The following is a 22,910-nucleotide window of genomic DNA, read 5'->3' on the forward strand; positions in this document are numbered from 1 at the left end:
TTACTGAAAAAATTATAGCATATGGGTTGGAAATGACATCAGGGTGAGTAATTAATTGCACAATTTTTATTTCTGGGTAAACAATCCCATTAAAACATTGGAAAACTGCTAGTCCCAATCCGAACAGTGTGACATCTCACCATAGGTGAGGGTGTAGAGTGGTTTGCCAATGATGTCCAAGACAGTGAGAGCTGGGCTCTTGGCCTGTGTGGATCCCCAACGTGCCAGTGACGCCTGCAGAGCTGGAGGCCAGTTACTGACAACCCCTAGAGGCTCCCCCTTTACTGGAATAATCTGTCGGCCCTCTGGCCTGGGTGTATTGGGATCTGGCTGTGAAACTGCAAGTGGAGAAGACAGTTAAAGAGGGGTTCAAAATCTAATGCCACATCAAAAATCGAATTTAATCCAGGAAATCAAGAAATATTATGACGTAAAACGAAGAAATATTTACTATTTTGCACCAATTCAAGGACACAAATGAGGTAAATTTATGACGTGACTATGTAAAGGTGGTCAGAATTTTTTGCATTGAAGCTCAAGATGCTCTTCGGATTATTTTCAAATCACACTGGAGAAAAAGATAATCAGCTTTCACACACACGCATGTGTTCATGCAGTTTGATGTGGCTGTCATTAAAGCAAAAGGAGGACAGACTGAATAATAAGACATTCTGAAATTCATGTAAATTTTAAAATTTATTTTCACTCAGACTGCTATTATAATTTGTAACAAAAATGTTGCATTAAACTATAAAAGAATTTAGAAGCAAAATTGAAGCTTTCTATAAATATGATGAAATATATGTCCCAATAATTGTAGTATAGCTTCAAGAAATAGCTTCACACCTTCCACAATTTCTTCAGAGTCATCCAGGAAGAATTCGCTGAGAGGAGGCCGCTTGGGTCTCTTCAATGTGTTGAGCAGCTGCTGTATTTTAGAGGAGACACGACTGTGTGCTGGAACACCTGTTGACAGAGATATTCTCATTCACCTGTTCAGATTACGGAAAAATGAGCTGGTCAAAGGACACCATATGGAACAGACAGAGCCAAAGCAAATATGGAGGATTCAATAAGGAAGAGGTTTTGTCACAACACAGAAGTCACCAACAAACTGGAATAACACACAGAATCATTGATCATACAGGTGATCATAAAAAAAAATCATACAGGATCAATTTTGGAGGACAAAACCACTGGGTGTCACCACACTGCACTAAACACCCCTCCACCCCTAACTTTTCCTACAGTCAGATGGCATCACGACAAAGGAGAAAGCAAAAAATTCAAATATTAGCAGAAACACATGACATCTACTTTAATTGCTCTAAAAAAAGACATGGAGAGGAAATGATTTCTGTTGCTTATTTGGGAAGTGAATAGCGCAAATGAACACTAGTGGTTTGAACCTCAACAATGTGTTCCTGGAAGTGAAAAAGCCATTCAAATCAATGCATTTACATTATTTCTAAAATTGTTTGAGATTACTGGATTTCTCTTTTTTTTTTTTTTTTTGCAAACAAAAAAACAGCTGAGCTAACTAGAATGATTTATTTAAAAAAAAAATGTTCATGACATTAAGATATTTGAAGCTATTTCCTTCCCCCCCTTTTTTTGGCCTGGAAACAACATCTTAATTTCAGGTTTTCCCATGTCAGTGGGCCCTCTGAATTCCAACTGTTATGCAAAATGTGGCAACTGAGGCAGTCTCCATTACATTTTGACAGGCTAGTGGACGCTAGCTAGACAATGTTAAGGTTAAGATTAGTTAATATGGAATGTAGTAGCAAGGGTTATTTTATGAAAAAATACACAAAAGAGGACATAAAAACCCATACCCAAGGTTTAATTACATTATCAGCAATGCCTCAGTAAATTAACAAATCATTAATTTTGTTAAAAGTGTAACTAAATGTTTAAAGTTTTTCTATTATTATTATTATATATATTTAGCTTGTAGAACATTTGCAAATGGTTTAACTATGGAAATTCAACTCTGACCTACTGTAGATCAGTGGCTCTCAGCAAAGGTGCCACATTTAAATGAAAACATCATTATTAAAATAATAACTTCAAATGAAATTACATAAAAATTAATGGGAAAAAAAGGTTTCCCCATACAAGGACATGCAGTTCTTAACTTATGAAATCACAAAATGTGTCATGTTATTAAATGTATTATACCAATACAGAGTTTCTGCTTGGTAAAAAAAGTTTGAAAACAAGCAGCTTTGTCATTAAGCAGAAATACCAAAAATATCTTGGTATATTGCCACAATGGTGGGCCTTTGAGTTGAGAACCAATTGGTTTGTTTTAAGGTCCCTGCATGTATGAGCTGTGTGTGATGTTGTTTGTACCGCCGGCAGTTTCCATCATGCTGGAGCGGCTCTGGCCTCGGCTTATGCCCTTCACTACGATGTTGGGTGGCAGGTCCGCTCTGGAGTTTCTGTCCTGAGGCACTGTGGCCGTGACGTCAGGAGGAATGCTGCTGCTCTCTGCAGTGAAGACACATAACAGCACAGTGATTCATCTGGTGAACTCATGCATATGCTCAATATGAAACACAACTGAACAAACAGGTTTGAAAAGTCAGTATCAACTGGCTGATTTGGATTTTCATTGCTATGTTATGCCCTGACCAGGTCATTGGAAGTTAAATTGTGCTTGTTTAAGTGTCAGATCTATAAAACTGAGGCTCTTTTGTGAGTGTATCAGTGGTTGTCGATGATTCAGCACCCGAACATGAATGTACGTGTGCCTCATTATCTTGCAGTACCTATGCGGGTGTGTGCCAGCACATCTGCGAGCATGCTGGTCTGGACCTGGCTGTGGTTCTGAGTTTTGCCGTCTCCATGAGAGAGCGTGGAGGAGGCAGAGGAGGAGGTGGAGGAGCCCTGGACAGAGCGGTTGATCCAATACTCAGGACTCTGGAGATTCTGAGCCAGCATTGCACTGATTGCAGCCTGACGCCTGCGCAGGGAGCCCTCGTCCTCTGATGCCGATGATGTATCTGTGGCCACACACATATAACAACAGTTAAAAAGCAGCTATTTATGCATAGAAATAACATTTTAACATGCTTACAGATAAAGGCCACAAAAGGCAGACAAATAAATTATGAATCTGATATGATGTATAAGCAGTGATACTGAAATTGTGGTTACAGTACAATAAATATTTGGCAAACATGTTAGTATACAATAGAAAAGATGGAATTGTCTGACATTTGCTTAACCCTCTGAGGTCGACTGCTTTTTTTCTTATCAGTGCAAAAGAAACTCAAAATACTCTGTTGATTTTGATCTTACATATTAAGTGTTGTACATCATTAGATCCTGATAAGTGTCTATTTTTTTTGAGGATACTCACAATAAAAACAAAGTGTTGTGCTTTTCGCCAAATAAAGAAAAACAAACATGATGCTTGTTCTGCCTTCTCTCTGTCAGTTAAGTCCATTCTGAAAGGCGTCCGAAAATTAACTGTAATTCCGCGAATATATGATATTGTATATATAATAATATAATATATATAATATATATAATAATATAATATTGTCATACAGGCACGACTGTTTTTCCATAATGAAGCTTGAACTCTCTTCTTTTAAATGAATTAATTTATATTAAAAAACAAACATTCTCAGTTTATGTAATATGTGTGAAAAGAGAGAGATGTCAGTCTTTATCTTTCCAGCTCATTATACATAATTACGTATTAATGTCTGACCCGTCGCCTAGGACCTGTTTGCCTTGGGAGACCCTACCAGGGGCATATAGCCCCAGACAACATAGCTCCTAGGGTCATTCGGGTACTCAACCGGGGTAAACTCCAACACATGGCGGCTGTCCGGCGCCTCAGGAGAGGGAAACAATGCCCTACCAACGCTGTTTACAGTGGAGGTGGGCGGCTGTTGACCTCAACTGGGGATGTCGTCAGACGGTGGAAGGAATACTTCGAGGATCTCCTCAATCCCGCCGTCACGTCTTCTATTGAGGAAGCAGAGGCTGAGGGCTCAGAGGTGGACTCGTCCATCACCCTAGCTGAGGTCACCGAGGTAGTCAAGAAACTCCGCGGTGGCAAGGCACCGGGGGTGGATGAGATCCGCCCTGAGTACCTCAAGTCTCTGGATGTTGTGGGGCTGTCTTGGCGCGCACGCCTCTGCAGCATCGCGTGGCGGTCGGGGACAGTGCCTCTGGGATGGCAAACCGGGGTGGTGGTGCCTCTTTTTAAGAAGGGGGACCGGAGGGTGTGTTCTAACAACAGGGGGATCACACTTCTCAGCCTCCCTGGGAAAGTCTATGCCAGGGTACTGGAGAGGAGAATACGGCCGATAGTGGAACCTCGGATTCAGGAGGTACAGTGTGGTTTTCGTCCGGGCCGTGGAACACTGGACCAGCTCTATACTCTCAACAGGGTGATGGAGGGTTCATGGGAGTTTGCCCAACCAGTCCATATGTGCTTTGTGGATTTGGAGAAGGCATTCGACTGTGTCCCTCGTGGCGGCCTGTGGAGGGTGCTCCGGGAGTATGGGGTCCGGGTCCTTTGCTAAGGGCTGTCCGGTCCCTGTATGACCGAAGCAGGAGCTTGGTTCCTATTGCCGGTAGTAAGTAAGACTTCTTCCCGGTGCATGTTGGACTCCGGCAGGGCTGCCCTTTGTCGCCGGTTCTGTTCATAGTTTTTATGGACAGAATTTCTAGGCGCAGCCAGGGGCCGGAGGGTGTCAGGTTTGGGGACCACTCGATTTCGTCTCTGCTTTTTGCGGATGATGTTGTCGTGTTGGCCCCTTCACACCAGGACCTTCAGCATGCACTGGGATGGTTTGCAGCCGAGTGTGAAACGGCTGGGATGAAAATCAGCACCTCCAAATCCGAGTCCATGGTCCTCAGTCGGAAAAGGGTGGCTTGCTTACTTCAGGTTGGTGGAGAGATCCTTCCTCAAGTGGAGGACTTTAAGTATCTTGGGGTTTTGCTCACGAGTGAGGGAAGGATGGAACGGGAGATTGACAGACGGATCGGTGCAGCTTCTGCAGTAATGCGGTCGATGTACCGGTCTGTTGTGCTGAAGAAGGAGCTGAGCCGTAAGGCAAAGCTCTCGATTTACCGGTCAATCTACGTTCCTACTCTCATGACCGAAAGGACAAGATCCCAGATACAGGCGGCCGAAATGAGCTTTCTCCGCAGGGTGGCTTGGCGATTGCTTAGAGATAAGGTGAGAAGCTCGGTCACTCGGGAGGAGCTCAGAGTAGAGCCGCTGCTCCTCCACATCGAGAGGGGTCAGCTGAGGTGGCTCGGGCATCTTACAAATGCTTGCAGGTTACAAATGCTATTGTAGCTATGTGGCCTATTTGGCTATTTGGCAAAAAGCTTGTGTTATAAAAGACGAAGTGTTACAAACATGCTGTATTGACTATATGACTAGACGGCAAATACCAGATTAAGACACTCCTCTCGGCTCCTCGATTACATAAAACATTAGCCTTTACACACATCATTTTTTGAATAAAGAAATAGTACTTATTCAAAGAACCAGTTTTTTAATTACCCTTGCACTGCAAACAAGCAGAGACGGTCTCCAAAATGTGTTGAGGCGGGTGGAGTTTCTGCATAAGGTTTTGCCGACAGTTTGAGGATCCGCTGGAGTTACGAGGTTTAGTAACAAGCTCTTCAGTTCAAGCTCTGATATTCAGTATAGGCAAAATATATATATATATATATATATATATATATATATATATATATATATATATATATATATATATATATTTGAAATAAGTTATTAACCGGTATTTTTTCGGATCAAACCATTTTCGGAAGGAATATACTTTTTCTTCCCGAACAATGTTTTTTTTTAGGCCCTGTTAAGATATTTTTTATAATTTTCTCGTATGAAGGCCAGGGTGTGCGCTAAAGGTTCGAGTGTGCCTGTATTTTCCGAGACCCTGCTGGTCAGTAAGATCTGAACAGAAGGAGAAGCAGAAGGCGTGTGGGCGATGCAGGACCTACCGGGAGGAGTGCAGTCTTCCGCAGGAGACTGGACGAAGGCTGAGCGACGCTTAGTGGGCATGGGAAGGGCCATTTTCTCCTCTTTATGCCTGGCCAGAGCAGCCTGCACAGCCTCTGTGTGGATATCTAGCAGACGGACACAAAGAACGATGAGAAGAGAGAACGAAGAGTACAGAAAGACGAACGAAGAGAATAACAATTACACAATAGCACATGACAAGAGGCAGATGAGACATCCAACAATGTCACTAAACAGTGACTGACTCATGTAGAGACAGAGAATTGTCTCTATGTGGTGACAAACACATTACAGAGCTGTGTGTTCACATTTAGGCGTTTAGTTGCACTATGTACATGCCGTAACTAAGCATCTTTCTCCACTGTTGACCTTTCCTTAATAGCTGCTTATACTGACAATATATATTTTTTTTTACAACCAATATATACATGACAAAATGGTTAAGCAGCACAAAATGTTTTCAACAAATATAAAAAGAAGGATTGCTTCTTGAGCAGCAAATCAGCATATTAGAATGATTTCTGAAGGATCATGTGATACTGAAGACTGGAGTAATGATGCTGAAAATTCAGCTTTACCATCACAGGAAGAAATTAAATTTTAAACTATATTAAAAAAATATTGTAATTCAATTAAATTGATATAATATTTCACAATATTCTTTCAATAATCATCTTACCGACCCCAAATTTGAAATAGTTATGTATACTGGGAAACAAATTTTCCCTACCTGAACGGTAGCGGTCATCCCGCGTTCCTCCGCTGCGGTGAGCTCGGTGTTGCCGTGGGGCAGCAATGGGGATGGCGTTAGGGCTAGAAGCAGGGTCTGAAGGATGGCCCGGGGTCAACTTGATACTCACATCCATATCTATAAAGATCACAGCTGATAAATAAACTCATATACACAGACATCATCAACACCATAAGGTACATTTTCAGAAAGTGCAAAGTCTCTGGTCTGTCTCCCCAATTCATATTATATAGACGCATATTAAAGGAATAATCCACCCAAAAATGTGCCAGTGCATTATAAGTCTTCTGAAACCATACAATATCTTTGTTTGAGGAATAGGCTAGATCAAAACTTAAAGGTGCAGTGTGTGATTTTTAGCGACATCTAGCGGTTCGGTTGCGAGTTGCACTAAGGGCTCAGCCCACTGCTCACCCCTCCCTTTCGAAAAAGCTACGGTGGCTAGAACTGGACAAACATATCGTCGTCTGAGACAGGAGAGAATAGCCAGAGTAAGCCAAGAGTGTGTAACATTGTCACTGTTTCTGTGCCACAGTCCATTATAAACCACATCATGGATAAAGTTTACAAAGCCATAGTCGGGTGAGGATCAAGGGTCTTAATAATATAATAATAGTAATCAGCTGATTGTCTCACAAACGTAACCAGCACATTTCCACCCACATAGCAAACCCATAATACAGCGAGGGAGAAGAACCACATGAAACTATGCAACTATATATTTTTTTCTAACAGGGTAGTAAAAGTTTAGCTGGCTAAATATGAGCTGTTACTGTGGCTGAGCTGGTTAAAGCGTAAAGCCTTGTTTAAACTCGACGCGTCCGCGTGAGCTCAAAGGTGCCTGCGGCAAAAATGGCATGATTGTAACAGCGCGCGTGCCTCCGCATCCCCTAGACACCATTTACTACACACAATAGGCTTTTTTTCTCTGATTTTTAAAACTCTTCGCGATCGACTTAAAATGCTTCCAAGATCGACTTGTCGACCGCAATCGACGGGTTGGTGATTCCTGTAACATTGTTTTGCGGTCAATGACAAGAGTACTAATCAGCTGTCTCACGAACGTAACCAGCACATTTATCCCCACATAGCAAAGCCATAAGACAGCGAGGGAGAAGAACTAAGTTACATGAAACAATCCAACTACATATTTTACACCACTGACAAGGGAAAAGTCACTACTCATGGTGTTTATGGCTAGCTTCTAGCTTTCTGCTGCTTCTCTTTCAAGGTAGTGACGAAATGCGCTCTGTAGCGCTGTTTGTTCGCTGTCGGCTACGGTAGAGACATGACGTCACAATATGTCGACCTATATAAAAGGGGGTCCCCGTGGTTATGTAGATATAAATGTCTCATTCCAATGTAATAAAAACATTACGGTTTATTTAGTAAGTTCTTTATACACCACTGAAAACATAGTTATGGATGTCATATTGCATTTCTGTTAATAGATACTCAAATTTTACACATTGCACCTTTAAGTCAATATTTACTGATAATCATACCCTTAATGAGCCGATTTCTTAAAAACATGGTTCTTTTCCACAGAAGAGATAATTTAAAGCGGCACTATACAGGATTTCCGTTTTTGTCAAACAGCGACCCCTAGAGTCGCTGTAGAGTACTTGTATTTAACGTTATTGTCGTAAATACCACTCGCGCAGAGCGTATCTGCACTCACGGCCTCTGCACTTTATAATGATAAAGTAACCTACCGCGTTAGGCTTACCTGAGCCTAAATGCCAGATGACATCAATAAAGTTACATCATGTACGTCGCATTATTTCGTAACAATGTCCGTTATGATGTTGTTAGACATGATTATTGCCATTTATCATAATAGTTTGCAAATTGCACTCATAAAAACATATCTATGCAACAAATGTGTCTTAGGGTGTATTCACACCTGCCTGGTTTGGTTCGATTGAATCGAACTCTAGTTCGTTTCCCCCCTTGGTGCGGACCTTTTGGGCAGGTGTGAATACAGCAATCGAACTCGGGTGCGGACCAAACAACCGAACCGAGACCCAGCTGAAGAGGTGGTCTCGGTACGGTTCCAAACGAACTCTGGTACGGTTCGTTTGCGGTGTGAACATGAACCGACCCAATTGCAAGAAAGCACTGCGCCTTTGAGTTAACAGGCTTCCGTAGTCGGAGTTGCGTTATGGGAAAGTGATCTGTTGTAGCCTACTACATTATCCATTCCGGCACGCTGCCTGGCCACACGATACTGTTGCGCGTCTTTCTGCGCGTCGTGTGTGCATCATTGGAATGGAATGAATGAATGAATGAGTGACAGGGCACTCAAGTGTCACGCATTGAGCGTGACAGTCACTCATTTCGGTCTTTTGTCACGCTCTCCCGCCACGTTGTATTTCTCACGCTGAAAAACTATTTGTAATATATTTAATATGCCGCAGCGCCCAAAACTCTGGCCGAACCGCTCTCACTGTGGAACCGGCAGGAATCAAGCAGGTCTCCTCTGGTGTTGTTAGCCAATCAGAAAATAGCACTATTGTATCTGGGTAAGATTTAACGCAACAACCAATGACACCGCGTCGGCACGACACACGTGTGGTTTTGTTTACAAATTTTGGTTCACTTGCAAAAAGAGCAGTGTGAAAGCGAACCGTACCAAAAAAAAAAATATATATAAAATTTATTTGGTCCGGACCAAGGCAAGTGAACTATCGGACTTTCCTGGTGTGAATACACCCTTAGACATATCGCCCTATATCTGAAGGTCAGACCTATTGTGTAAACATGTCCCTGCAATCCAGTATGTAATAGCTCGCAACTATGGAACAAGGAAGTCAGTTTTGAGGTAACTAAACTGTCAAAATCCACCAATAAAGTGAACTCACCTGTTTCAGTTCCTCCTTCATGACTGGCAGAGGGCTGCTACTTACAGGAAGTCTATATGTATGTGTGTATGTGTGTGTGTGTGTGTGTGTGTGTGTGTGTGTGTGTGTGTGTGTGTGTGTGTGTGTGTGTGTGGACATTAATAAGCCGGAAAGAGCCTGAGAAGAGCAATGTCTGTGTTCTGACTGATGGCACGATTGGAAAAAATGTAATTACTCAAAGTTTCCAGATAAGAAGATGGTTTACTACTGGTAGCAAGACTATTTCAAGTGCATTTAATTTTTTTAAGTGCGTTCTCTTAATGAAGAGGCCGACGACTCCAGCAGGTGGAGTTCTACTCATCACCACTAGAATGCAGCATGGAACTGAACAATTGCAAATAAAAGAGGAAAAAAAAAAATCTCTTAATTTATGGAACTTGTGCAACATAATTAACGCAATGTGACAAATGTAACACCTCTACATCATATTCTTCAGCTGGATTTGGTTTCCACAAAATTAAAAACAGCATTAAAATGAAAACACCTTTATATCAAAAACTCAAATGTAAATCATTTAATTGACTCAGATCAGTGTGACGATGGCATTGTGTGGCATGCAAAAACAAAAGAAGAATCAGAGAGGAAGAAGAAAATGAGTAGACAGGAAGTCTTTGTGGAGAGTCTTACTTTGGGTCTGTGGTACGAACGGGGCTAGAAGTTTAGCTCGCTTCTTTTCATAGCCTTTCCGCGTGATGTCACCTGTAGGAGCACAAAACACAAGAGGACACAAATATATAAATATCTATTTGACGTGATGGGACCACACGTCTACTTTCACAAACTGAGCTTGTCTGTCTGGTGACGACTGGTGAACAAACAATACACACAACAACAAGTTTCTCTCTGAGTATTTCATAATTAGAAATTATTGCTTAATAGAATCTTCACAATTATTTCTCATATTTATGGTTAACTTGGTGTCTTTCTTCTGTGAAACACAAAAAGAGAACTCTGAAATAAAAGGGCCAAGCTTCAAAATGGCAAAATAGCACCATTAAAGTAACAATTTTTTATTTCCCTTTTATTTCAATTAAAAAAAAAATTTAAAACAGTTTGTTAACCATAATACTACATAGGACTATACGCAATATTATACATGACAACTCGTTATTCACTTATCTTTCCCTCATATCTCATTTGCATTTGTCAAATCAAACTTGTTGCTTCATAATGGATCACACAACAAGTAACCTAATCATCAATGATGAAGGCTCCATATTTGAATGGATGTGGACAGCATGTCTTTCAGTCTCTTCCCCGCCTAAAGCCAACAGCTTCAGAAGACCTAAAATATAATCATATTGACTTCTTTTCGAAACCTTTATGGTACTTTTGAGTCATTTTAGAGCTTGGCAGCCCAGATCCCCATTCACTGTCAAGGTAAACAGTGGCCCATACATTCTCAACATTTCTCCTTGTGTGTCCCACAGATGAAAGGAAGTCATAAGGTTTGAAAAAACACGAGAGTGAGTAAATAATTACACAATTTTCATATGTGGGCTAACGGTTCCATAAAATTTAAGGAAAGCAAACAGAACAAGCAAAAAACAGAAGGATGGCCATGTGAGTCAATCACATGGATCCACCTCCATCCTGTTCAATTTTTCATTTCTCTTAAAGCAGTTTTTGCCAAGCTTACTACCATTACTGTTGTGGGTAATGTCCGCCCTTAGCGCTCCCTAAAAACCAAACAAAACACCCCTCTCTCACTTGTACTCACACATCGCTCCTCTAATCTGTGACAAACAAGTAGCTCCTAAACTCCAGTGACACACGGCTGGATGAGGATCACACCTCGTGGCCTGCAGAGAGTTTGAGGCAACACACATTACACAGCCAAATTGGAGCAAAACAAAACTAAGAGTGACAGATCTGCTGACGACCAACGCTTTTCCAGAGGATACAACCAGGCTCCTGGTACTTTTCTAAACCAGATCTGGTCTGTCTAGGAGACAGCTGTTGGCTTCAGGTGATAAGATTACACACAATGGTGTTTATGCTGAAAAATCAACATGCAACATGTCAGCATGAACTCTGCAGAGAAAGAAGTAAAAAGGAGGCAGGTCAGAGGGGCCAAGTGGGCCAGTTCTGCTATGAGAGGGGAGAAAAAAGAAAGCAAGCCGAAGAGAGAACAGTGAGACTACAGAGAGAGAGAGAGAGAGAGAGAGAGAGAGAGAGAGAGAGAGAGAGAGAGAGAGAGAGAGAGAGAGAGAGAGAGAGAGAGAGAGAGAGAGAGATGCCTCTTTCTGTGGGGACGGGTGCAGGCTTCATGCCTGGTTACTCTCTCTGCTTAAGAATGTGGCATAGAAACACCACAGCCCTTTCCTGCCCCCTCTGCTCAGTGCGTGACAGCTCACACACACACACACACACACACACACACACACACACACACACACACACACACACACACACACACACACACACACACACACACACACACACACACACACACAAACCTTATTTACAACCTCTAACAGCAAAACAAACTTTATCAACATGAGTAAAAAATGTATTTGTTTGTTACATTTTCTGAAAAATGTTTTTTTAGCTCATGGTTGCCAAACTGCAATTACTATGGTGTTCTAGGTAGATCCTAGGGTGTTGCTATAGTGTCAATTGGGTGTTCTGGAGAGCTACCAGGGTGTTGCTATGATGTTCTAGGTTGTTGCCAGGGCGGTACTATATGGTAGCTATGGTGTTAATAGGGTACTCTGGACAGCTGCCAGGACATTGCTAAGATGTTCTTAGGTAGTTGCCAGGGCATTGCTTTGTGGTTGCTTGCAATAGTGTAAATCTGGTGTTTTGGAGTGTTACCAGGGCGTTGCTCGGTAGGGTTACTATGTGGTTGCTATGGTGTTCTGGAGAGTTGTCAGGGTGGTGATATGGCATTCCAGGTAGCTGTTAAGCTGTTCTAAGGAGTTGCCATGACATTGCTATTTGGTTGCAATAGTGCCTGTCACGGTTCGTCAATCCATCGTGGCCTTCTTGTCTTATGTCTTGGTGTTGTGTGTGCGTATGGGCGTGGTCACCGATCACTGCCGCTGATCAGTGGCGCCAGCTGCTTTCACTTTCGGTGCCAGCTGCATCTGATCAGCGGTGCCTATATATACTCACTGTTTGCGTCTTGTCTTTGTCAGATCGTTGTGATGTGTTCCGGTGTCGTTCCTGTCTGGTCTTCCCTCGTGGTCTTCGTTCCCTTCCTGGATTATTCGTCGTGTTTCCTGTGTTGATCGTCTGCACCTTCTGGATTTGGATTTCTTTTCATCACTACTCATCACTTCTGGTCCGGTTCCATCGAGGTCCCTGCGTCACTTGTCCGTTCCTGTGTGTCGCCCTTTGTGTGGGCCTGACCGTTCCTGTTTATATTTAATAAACGAGTGTTTCCCTGCTTTTGCCTCTTCTCCGTTTTCTGGCCGTCACAAGTGCCAATATGGTATTCTGCAGAGTTTCCAGGGCGTTGCTAAGGTGTTCTAAGTAGCTCCCAGGGCATTGCTATGTGAATGCTTTGGTGTTAATTGTGTTCTGGGTGGTGCTAAATAAGAAGCCTCCACCAAGTCTAGATATGGCTTTAGTTGTTCCTTCAATTCTTCAAATTAAAAGGATAGTTCATAGAAAGATTTAAATCCTGTCATCATTTACTCACAGTCATGTTGTTCCAAACATCTAGGACTTTCTTTCTTCCATGGAATGGAACACAACAGAAGATATTTTGAAGAACTATTTTTTCCATACAATGCAAGGGAATGGGGTCCAAATGTTTTTTTTTATATATATTTTGTGTTCCACAGAAGAATGAAAGTAATACTGGTTTGGAACAACATGACAGTGAATGTTTACAACACAAACAACGCAGGACGGTTTACATGCCAAAAGTTTGATACTTGGGTTTAGGAATTTGATCAAATCCAAATCCAATCAAATTACAGCAACAATAATAGGCATACTTGTCTTAGCAAACATCATTAATTAATAGCTCCGCTAACAACATTGCACACACACACACACACACACGTGTGAGAGCGTAAAGCTGCTTTTTGCATGCGGGCAGCGTGCTGGGCATATGGAGGAATGGCTGACTGGAGTCTCATTGTGTGTGTGGGTGATGTGGGAGACTGATGTAATGCTGTGAGGGCAGCTGGGTCACGCACACACACAGAGCAGGGTCTGTGCTCACACAACAACAGGTCCACACAAACTGGCAGTGCCACTCCAACACTGAGGGAGCTTTGTGCCCACTCACTCTCCTCTAAAGAACTATTCTTTCCCTCCCTTTCTCACTTCCTTTCATCTGTTTGTCTACACGTACCTGTCTATTTAAGCTCTGTGGAATCAACTGATTGGCTGACAAACTCAAGAAAGTAGAAACTTAGGTCTATTGTGACGGCTGTGATGTCTCATACAAGTGTGTGTGTGTAAGGGTCAGCTCACAGGATATGAACATTACCCCACCCAGCGTGGCCTGCCAAAACTGGTCCCAGTGTATTCATTGGGAGGAATGTGCTGATTGGATGATGACCGGGGCCAACTGGCTAGCAGAAAGGCAACGGTGGCCAAAAGGGATAGCTAGCCAGTTCCTTCAGGACTCAAAACAGACTTCACACTGAACAGACACACAAGCTCACCGTGAGGGGCTTCGATTTGATTGTTTCTACAAATACCTGTTTAACATCCACGGTGTTATCTGTGTCAGTGTGTCAGCGCTTGAATTTACCCTACAAGCCTATCAGGATCTGTGTGAGTGTGTTTACCATACACAAGGCTCAGGCAGAGCCAGTAGCAGAGGAAATGATAAGTTTGTGGGGCTTCCTGCTCCATTGGGCCCCAGGGTGACTGGAAAAACCCATGAGCACAAGGGAGGAAGTGCACGCGCGCGCACACACACACACACACACACACACACACACACACACACACACACACACACACACACACACACACACACACACAAAAGTGAGGGCAAAAACAAAGAACCCGACTAAGAGGGTGCTGAATACCCCACCACAGGAGTGCTGTGTTTTTTTCTTTCGGGTTGCTAGGCTTCAGGCTTCTGCGGTCTCTAAAATGAAGTGAAGGGCCATGAGAAAGACAGGAATATAAATAACTTGCCTGATTATTTTTCATAAACTAGCCCATGTAAAACTTAATTCCCATCAGCTAATGGCTCTCATTCCACAATGGTTAATCAGTTGCTGAGGTGACGTCCTCGTTTAACTTCTACACCACCTGATAAATAAAGCTGGGTGGAGGTTAAGTCAAAGTTAAGCTGTAAAAAATATTCTTTGAAGTTGTATATGCCGGTCTTTGTAATTATAAGTGAAATAATAATAATAATAATTCAGTGTAGTGATAATTGTCATTGAAACCGTTTTTTCAAATTTGATTAATTTGTAAAACACTGAACTGCACAAAGGCATTCACACTGATTGTGACTGCAAGTTCAATTTCAAAGAGAGCTGGCAATTTGAGACGGCAAACAACAAATCCATTGGGAATTTTGCCAACGCTTAGCATTTTAACTATAACCATAACCTATAAATGAGCAGTGATGTAAAGTGGCATCTACCAATGGCAGTGGTGGGCCGTCAGGGCCAGCAAAGCCTTCTCATCTGGCCTAAACACTATCAGAATCACTCACTGACTTGCACTTTAATATATTTTTTCCATGAATGAGTATTAAATTATTCCCAATAGTCCATTTTCTTAATCTCACAGCTTTCCTCTTGTTTGCCCTGCTTCCAGTATTGTATATTTATTTTAGCACTTTTATCCAATTATATTTCAGCCATCTTAGGGCTGCACGATTATGGCCAAAATGATAATCACGATTATTTTGATCAAAATTGAGATCACGATTAAATATCACGATTATTTGTGCTCGGTCAATCCGAGGATCTCTCATTGCATAATCTAAGAAAGAACATGAACAAATCATATGGAAAATTAAACCACATATTTGGTAAACAACCCCAATCATATTATTCAAGATTTAAGTTAGTTCAATCTTATGTCAGACAACATGAGTAAAACATTATTATCAGTAACATATTCACACACATTAGCATATTAAGTACTGATCAACTAAAATTAATTATCACAAATAGCATAATAGTTAATTACATAGTTTTTAATTAAATTGTTTCTTTAATTAATATAAAATTATTTTAATTCATCTTGCTCCTCGAAATGAAACCAAAACCAACACTTCTGAGGTAAACTTTTCCAGGATTATTATTACTATTAGGCTATTATTATTCCTCACAGCGTAAAGTAGGCTACATGAATCTGATGGATCGCCTCAGATCATTTCCGTTTGAATATCGGGCGCTCATTCGTGGGCGTATTCACATTAGACTGACATCTCTCTCTTTTCATACAGATTACATAAACATAGAATATTTGTTTTCATTTTGAATTAGATCATTTAAAAGAAGACACTTACATGTTTATAAAGATATATTGCTCATGCATGTATGACGAGTATTCGCTGAGTTTTAAGTGTAGAGACGTGCTCCAGAAAAAAAATTCACGGAGACGGAGAGGCAGAAAGCACACCCTGTTTATTTTCTTAATTTCACAAAAGCACAATGTTTTGTTTTGATTGTAAGTAGACACATAAAAAAGTAGACATCTTACAGATTCTAAATTTATGTTTTGTTTTTAAGTGGTTAAAGAGGTTCCTTGTGTTGCTTTGTGGCGCCAACACTTTACGGCACTCTTTGCATATGACCTGTTGTTGTTTTGTGTCACTTGAACCCTTGAACCCAAAATGCTTCCACACAATGGATGACGATCCGATTCTCGGGACAAGCCCCTCAGTCTCGCCCTCTGCTACGTTAGACATTTTTTTGTTTTCTTTGTTAAGTTTATAGCCGTATGACCGACTGCTATCTGTTGTGGAATTTTCCTCACGTTACTCTGTCCTCTGTGACTGTCAACATCTAGAAACTAAGCTGCGCGGTGCAGAGAACAACTCTGATTGGCTCATGGAGGCGCGTGATCAGACAGTGGTTTACGGAGCGCCAGATTGGCTTTACAAAAAAAAAAAAACGTTGCTACGGAGCGTTCTATGAACGCAGTGACGCATTTTAAATATCGCTTGATCACGCGAATTTGATCGTGGGAAGCCAAAATCGTGATCGTGATTAAAATTCGATTAATTGTGCAGCCCTACATCATGTGTTGCCAGGGTAAAATAAATCTGCCTTGAGTCCTTCAGAATCGACAGTGCGGGCGCCTGTAGCTTAAAATGAATGGAAATGAAACCGTCGCTTTAACCAATCAGATAATCAGTCAGATTTAATCAGCCAATCAGATTTCGATTTGACTGCACAGGGGCAATCTAGCAGGCGTACAATAACGTAGGCATTTTCACGTCCTTTGAGTGGGTGGTCAGAGCGCGTACTATTACTGGTAGTCAGAGGCTGAGCTAGCTAACCGCATCTGTAGCGAACTGCATAAACTAAAATACATTCATGTAGATTTAATAGTTTTTCAAGCGAACAAATTAATGTTTCTTTCCCTCCTCAACCCCAGCAGGTTCAATACTACCGGAAAAATCCCTTATTCAGCCTTATCCAGCTTAACGCAGAGTCACAGAACTCTATTCGATCTGTCCGAGTAAAACAGAACTGACTATAATGTAGGGCCTATGCCATGAATGATTTTGAAGGCAAAAGTCCCGCTGATCTCATTGATTTACTTCAAAACTCTGTGTGAGAGCATGGGTCAGTTGTGTCCACTGCTTCTGTCAAGCAAACACTCTCAGCCCTTAAGCAAATTAAAACTTAAGCCAGAAATATGACGGGACTTTCAGCATTAGCCTCGGTGGCGATAGAAAAGGTTGTTGGGACTGAAACGCACAGATAACCTGTACACCAGAGTAATTGAAGTCTTTTTGAGGAAAGAAATTAGGATGGATTTTGTATAAAAAAATCAGTAGTTTTGGTGAGTATAATGCTTTTTTTACTCCCGTTTTTTCCGTCGATTTTCTTCTTAATTTTTCTTGTAAATGTATGATCTAATGTTTTTTTTCAAACATTCAAACTATTGTAACGTCTGACAAGGGACTATTGTAACTCTTGAAGGACAAGACAAGGGAGGCTCCGTTTCTGAACTTATAATCGGAACGCAAGAACCGCGTAGTAGCCTACACTAACGCACACGCCGAAATCACTCGCTCGTTTCTCTCTACCCGGCCTTTTATGAACTCACTGCATTAACCCAATAACTTCCGGTGCAACATAAAAATAGCAATTTCACAACAATTATAGAGAGTCTGTGGGCTGCCACGCTATTAAAAGTTATTAATTCACTCAAGGCCTAGGTGTGAACTGTGAAATGCACGGCCCGCCACTGACCAATGGTAATGCAGACATTTACTGAAGTGAGTCTTTGGGTAGACATCAAATCGATTCAATTCACAATTCATAGATCAAATTTAGAATGATTCAATTTGATTGATTGATTCAAAATGAAATTTAATTTGATTTAATTGATGATTTGATTATGTATTTTTAAAAATAAAAAAATTGAAAAAAGGATTTTGTGATCGTCTTTTCTTTCCTGTTGCGACGTATATTCAACTGAAACGGCTTCTCAAACAAGAAAAAAAGGTGGGACTTGATTTAGGGCCTATTTGGGGCCTTAGGTGGCTAGCCAGGTATTCAGTTTAGGTTTCAGTTTAGTTTGCGCTAACCCTGGGTTTTAGGCACCATGAAAGTGGTTTGGCTTTTAGCAGTGTTCATCGCCATAGTAACTCACACTCACCTGGTCCGGGGCAGGTTATGTTCCAGGTAAGAGGTTGCAAACCAAACTTGGACCAATCAGCTGTGAGCAAAGTGACATGTCTGATGCAATAAAGTCACTCCACCTGTTTCTACTCCAAATTAAAGATCACTACATAGCAAATGATTTTTAAACACAAAATCGTCAGGCTTTTAGTAATGCTTATTTAGAATACTACATTTGTATGATTTAGATATGTAATTACCTTTAATCGATCACACATGTACAATTTTAGTTAATTATAATTACGCAAAGTTTAAATGAATAAATATATAAAAGGTAATAAAAATACGCTATAAAATGACGAGCTTAAAATGTTCAATTCTTTCTATACCTTTATCAACTGTTTAAACTAACTTCACAACTTTTACTTGCACTGATATACAGTAGCGAGACCTTTTCTTTTAGTTGTCCTCTTTCATAGACAGCCATTTTCTTCTTGCTGTGTAAATTTGTTTAAATTCTTAATATTTTAATACTTTTATTTAATAAGTGAATTGTGCTGCTTCTCTCGCAAGAAATTAATTTCAATGAGTTTTGAATGAGTTTCACTCTTTCTCAGCATGTGATTGGCTGTTCGCTACTGATGTCACACCTAAACTCAGGATCAAAGCCTGCGTTAACAGAGAAAGTTGATGATCAGCATCATGGTACCAACAAAGCCTGGTTGGATTGGTTTGGTTTTTTCAACTCGAAACTAATCCTGTAACCCTGAGTTTGTTCAACTACTATCATGGTACAGGCCCCTGGTCTATCAGGCATTAATAGGATCGTTGCTGTTTGCTAATCTCATGTGACTGACCGGTTGCTGGATGCTTAAGTATTCTTTAATATTTTCAAGGCAAGAAAAATAAATTAAATAGTTTATTGCATCAAAAGTAACTTGAATGGACACATTAAATAAATGTAAATATAGGCTACTTGGTATAATGAAGAGTGCAATGTGCTGATAAACATTTAAGAAAATGTTTCTATTTATTTTTTTAGTAGAAAAATCAATTGATGCATTTGAATCGGCAGGTTTTGTTATCAATCCATCAAGAAAACGAGTCAAACATTACACCACTACAGAAAATGGGGCTCACATGATCCGCTTCATGATGCATCACACTTGCCGACCTCCAGTGATTTAATCGCTGTCAGTGTGTACACCCTTAAAGGGGGAACTTGAGTAGTAAAACTGTCAGGAAAGCAACGTGTTGGTAAACGTATTTTAGGCAATATATATAACATAATTAAAAACATAATGATTACAACAAAATACCTGCAAAGAGATGTTTGGGAACACTTCTCAGTGATGACTCAAGTCTGTGAACTGATTCTTTTAGAACTGGTTCACTGAAACAAGTAGCCTAGGTCTTCCAAATAAAAGAAACCCTAAACGACTGTTGCCTATACTGAAAACAAGACTCTGTATACAGTCCAATTGATTTATGAGGACTCTTTATAAACACCCTTAAAAGCAGTTTAACAGCCGTTCATTGTTATAAAAACATTGCGCCAGAAGAAGAAGAAGCAGCGTCCTGAAGGCAGGAACACACTGCTATATTTTTAACTACGGCCACAATTGGGTCAAATTTAGCTGCTGATGCATGTCACAGGGTGCAGGGGTCAGTCCAAAAGAATCAGCTGTTATTAAGGCTATGTGATGAGCCGGTGCAGATATTAACAGACTTAAAGGGCCCAACTAGGCAGATGGAATGTTTGGAATTACACTCGGACATGCGAACACCCACATGCACACACTCAACACACTTTAAATCCATATTTCATCCATATGGTACAGGGCTCGGTGATAGACCCGTGTTTCTTTAATCACTATTTACAAATTAACACTATGATTAGGGTTGTTATTTGTGATATGCAGGTCCATGTGAGGCCCAGGTTTAAAAAGGCAAATAAGTTTTAAGCTTCCTAGGCCTGTCACGATATTTGCTATATCGACTTGTCGCACAATATATGGACTAGGGCTGCAGAAACTAAACGATAAAATCGATTATCATAGACTATGAAAATAAACCAATTTGATTATCGATTAGACGCGTCTGCGCACTGTGCCAGGGAAACCATCAGTCAGTCATGCCGCTTTACAGTAGTGAATGACTCATTTCTATGGATAAAACGCATATGGAAAATAGAAGACACAAGAGTTAGCTGCTCCGGGAAAGGTACACGATCCAAGTTGTCCGAAACATGCTTGCTTTATATTTATAAGCGCTTCAAACAAAAGCATAAGCGTTTAATGTGTCTGTAGTAGACTTGTTTCTGTTTGCAATAGCCCTATACTGTGCTGTGACATGGTGTGGTATAGCCGTGCTGGGCAATGGTAAAACGGCACTATCCTCGTTCACTGATCCGCTCCCTGCTATCTGCTCACATCATGCTCTGATAATAATAGCTTTGTAGGACTAGGGGTGTGCGATATTGACAAAAAATTATATCTCAATATTTTCTGGGATTTTCTTGCAAACGATTATTAGACGATATTTTGCAGAGTGTGTTTATTGTGTTGGTACTTTGGCAGGTTTAAGCAGGTCATAAATTTAATCAAATTCAATTATAAAAATAAGACACAATAGGGCTGTTACCAATCAAATGAAATCAGTATCAACAAACTTAATCTTTGCAATAGTGAATATTGATATTTAAAATCATTTAAAACAACAATTGATACCTTAAATGTGAAATTGAAACCGCCAGTCGGTGGCAGCAAGTCACTGTTAATGAACGAATCATTGCGATTCAACCGATTCATTCAAACGGCTGATTCATTCAAGGAAAGAAGCATTTTACTATCTTAATCAATCCTAGTCAACTGATTCGTTCAAAAAGCTGATTCACTCAGTAAGGAAACACCACCGTGTGTGGCTTTGTTTTGAAATATTTTCGTTGGCGAAATAGAGCAAAAACAGTCAATATGGTGTCTAAAATGTAAGTCACTTAATTAACTTCTTGTTTATTAAGCTTCAATATCACATTTATGATATTTACAGAAAAACTGCATTCTTGTGATATTTATTACTAAATGATAATAAAGACTAAATCACGCAGTGAAAGCGTACACTTTAAATGCACACCCGCACAAGTCTAATCTACATCATGTAGAGTATGCATGCACTCTCTGGGTGCGTGTGAGGGATAGGCTATACTCAATGTCAAATCGCACATCGTTAAAACAACAATTACGATATTATCGCAGACCCCTATGTAGGACTATACTTTATTTTTATAATTGGTCAAAAAATAAATCTGTTAAATCTGATTCTGTTGCATAGAACTGTTAATTGATATTAATATATTGATATTTAATATTTTAATATAGGACTATTTTCTGTACAATTTTTGTGTGACACTTTAAATAAAAGTCTGGTTATTGGCTTGTAGTTTTCAAAATTCAGATTCAGTAAAATAATTACATTTAATTTAAAAGTCTAATGCTAATAATAATAATAATAATACAGGAAATTTAATTTAAAATAAGAAATTAATAATTATTTTAAACAAGTCATTTTTGGTTTTAGTTTTTGCCCAAGTGCATCCAGAATTTTCGGTTTCCTTTTGGTGCATCCCTAAAGATGAGGTGTCTGGTGCTGACATCACTTCCTGTCAGCTCTCTTAACTATCTACACCACCACCTCTGCGTCACATGCAAACCCATCAGTGCCTGCTGTTTCTCATTTAAAACCACTCTAGTTAACTGTGGATAGAGGAATTTATAGCACTTAAAGGTAAAATGAGTGTGGCGGTGCCGGGAAACAATCAATCCTAATTTCGTTTGCCTGTCTGCAGTTCAAAGAGATGATCGGGATCAACTAAGAAGCAGGATAGCAGCAGGGACACACTGTAAATCTCACCCTCACTTGTATTGTTGACACTAAACTGCAATTTGTGATCACATGAGGGTGACAATCGAAACAAGGTGTTGATTGTAGTGGGTGATTTTCTGTTTTTCATGAATGGGCAACAATCTAGTCTGTAACTTCTGGGGTGAGAAAAAGCTCCTTGTGGGCTGTGCTAGAGCACTGATGGACAAACAGATTGGATGCTGACTAGAAAATGAAGAAAAACTCTGTCAAGTCATTACAAGTGATCATTTCCCAAGAGAGAAGTCACACCAAGTGTCTTAATATCAAGTGGCTTCCAACTAGGGCTGGATGATTAATCGAAAAATAATCAAAAACGAAATTCAGAGCCTATAACCGACGTAATTTTACCATGTCGGTTATTTCGGTTTTTTAATCCAATTAATATTTCCGCCGTTAATGTACTTTCCCCTTAAAACATATTGCCGCGTGTGTAGTCACATAACAGCCCTTAATCCGCCCCGTCCAGTCTGCGACATTGAAGCAACATGAGCCCCTTTCACACAGCGCGTTGATCCCGGGAAATTGCCAGAACAAACACCTTCTGTGTGAACGCAAACACGACCCGGGATTGATGCCAGGTT

At 40.6% G+C, this 22,910-nt stretch overlaps 1 protein-coding gene across 1 annotated transcript in view; it reads right to left on the bottom strand.

Moving 5' to 3' along the window:
• The window catches only part of dip2ba (disco-interacting protein 2 homolog Ba), a 67,494-nt gene that overhangs the window by 14,781 nt on the left and 29,803 nt on the right, over positions 1 to 22,910 (bottom strand). The window contains exons 2-8 of the mRNA XM_077218229.1: positions 10,304 to 10,375; positions 6,753 to 6,890; positions 6,004 to 6,129; positions 2,778 to 3,011; positions 2,359 to 2,496; positions 847 to 966; positions 141 to 338 (exon numbers count right to left, since the gene is read on the bottom strand). Of these exons, the coding sequence (XP_077074344.1) occupies positions 141 to 338; positions 847 to 966; positions 2,359 to 2,496; positions 2,778 to 3,011; positions 6,004 to 6,129; positions 6,753 to 6,890; positions 10,304 to 10,375 (1,026 nt within the window). The remainder of the gene's footprint in view (positions 1 to 140; positions 339 to 846; positions 967 to 2,358; positions 2,497 to 2,777; positions 3,012 to 6,003; positions 6,130 to 6,752; positions 6,891 to 10,303; positions 10,376 to 22,910) is intronic.

The sequence above is a fragment of the Siphateles boraxobius genome, unplaced genomic scaffold, assembly GCF_051911475.1.
Source record: "Siphateles boraxobius isolate OS27281-9 unplaced genomic scaffold, OSU_SipBor_1 77, whole genome shotgun sequence".
In the NCBI taxonomy this organism is placed as follows: Eukaryota; Metazoa; Chordata; class Actinopteri; order Cypriniformes; family Leuciscidae; genus Siphateles; species Siphateles boraxobius.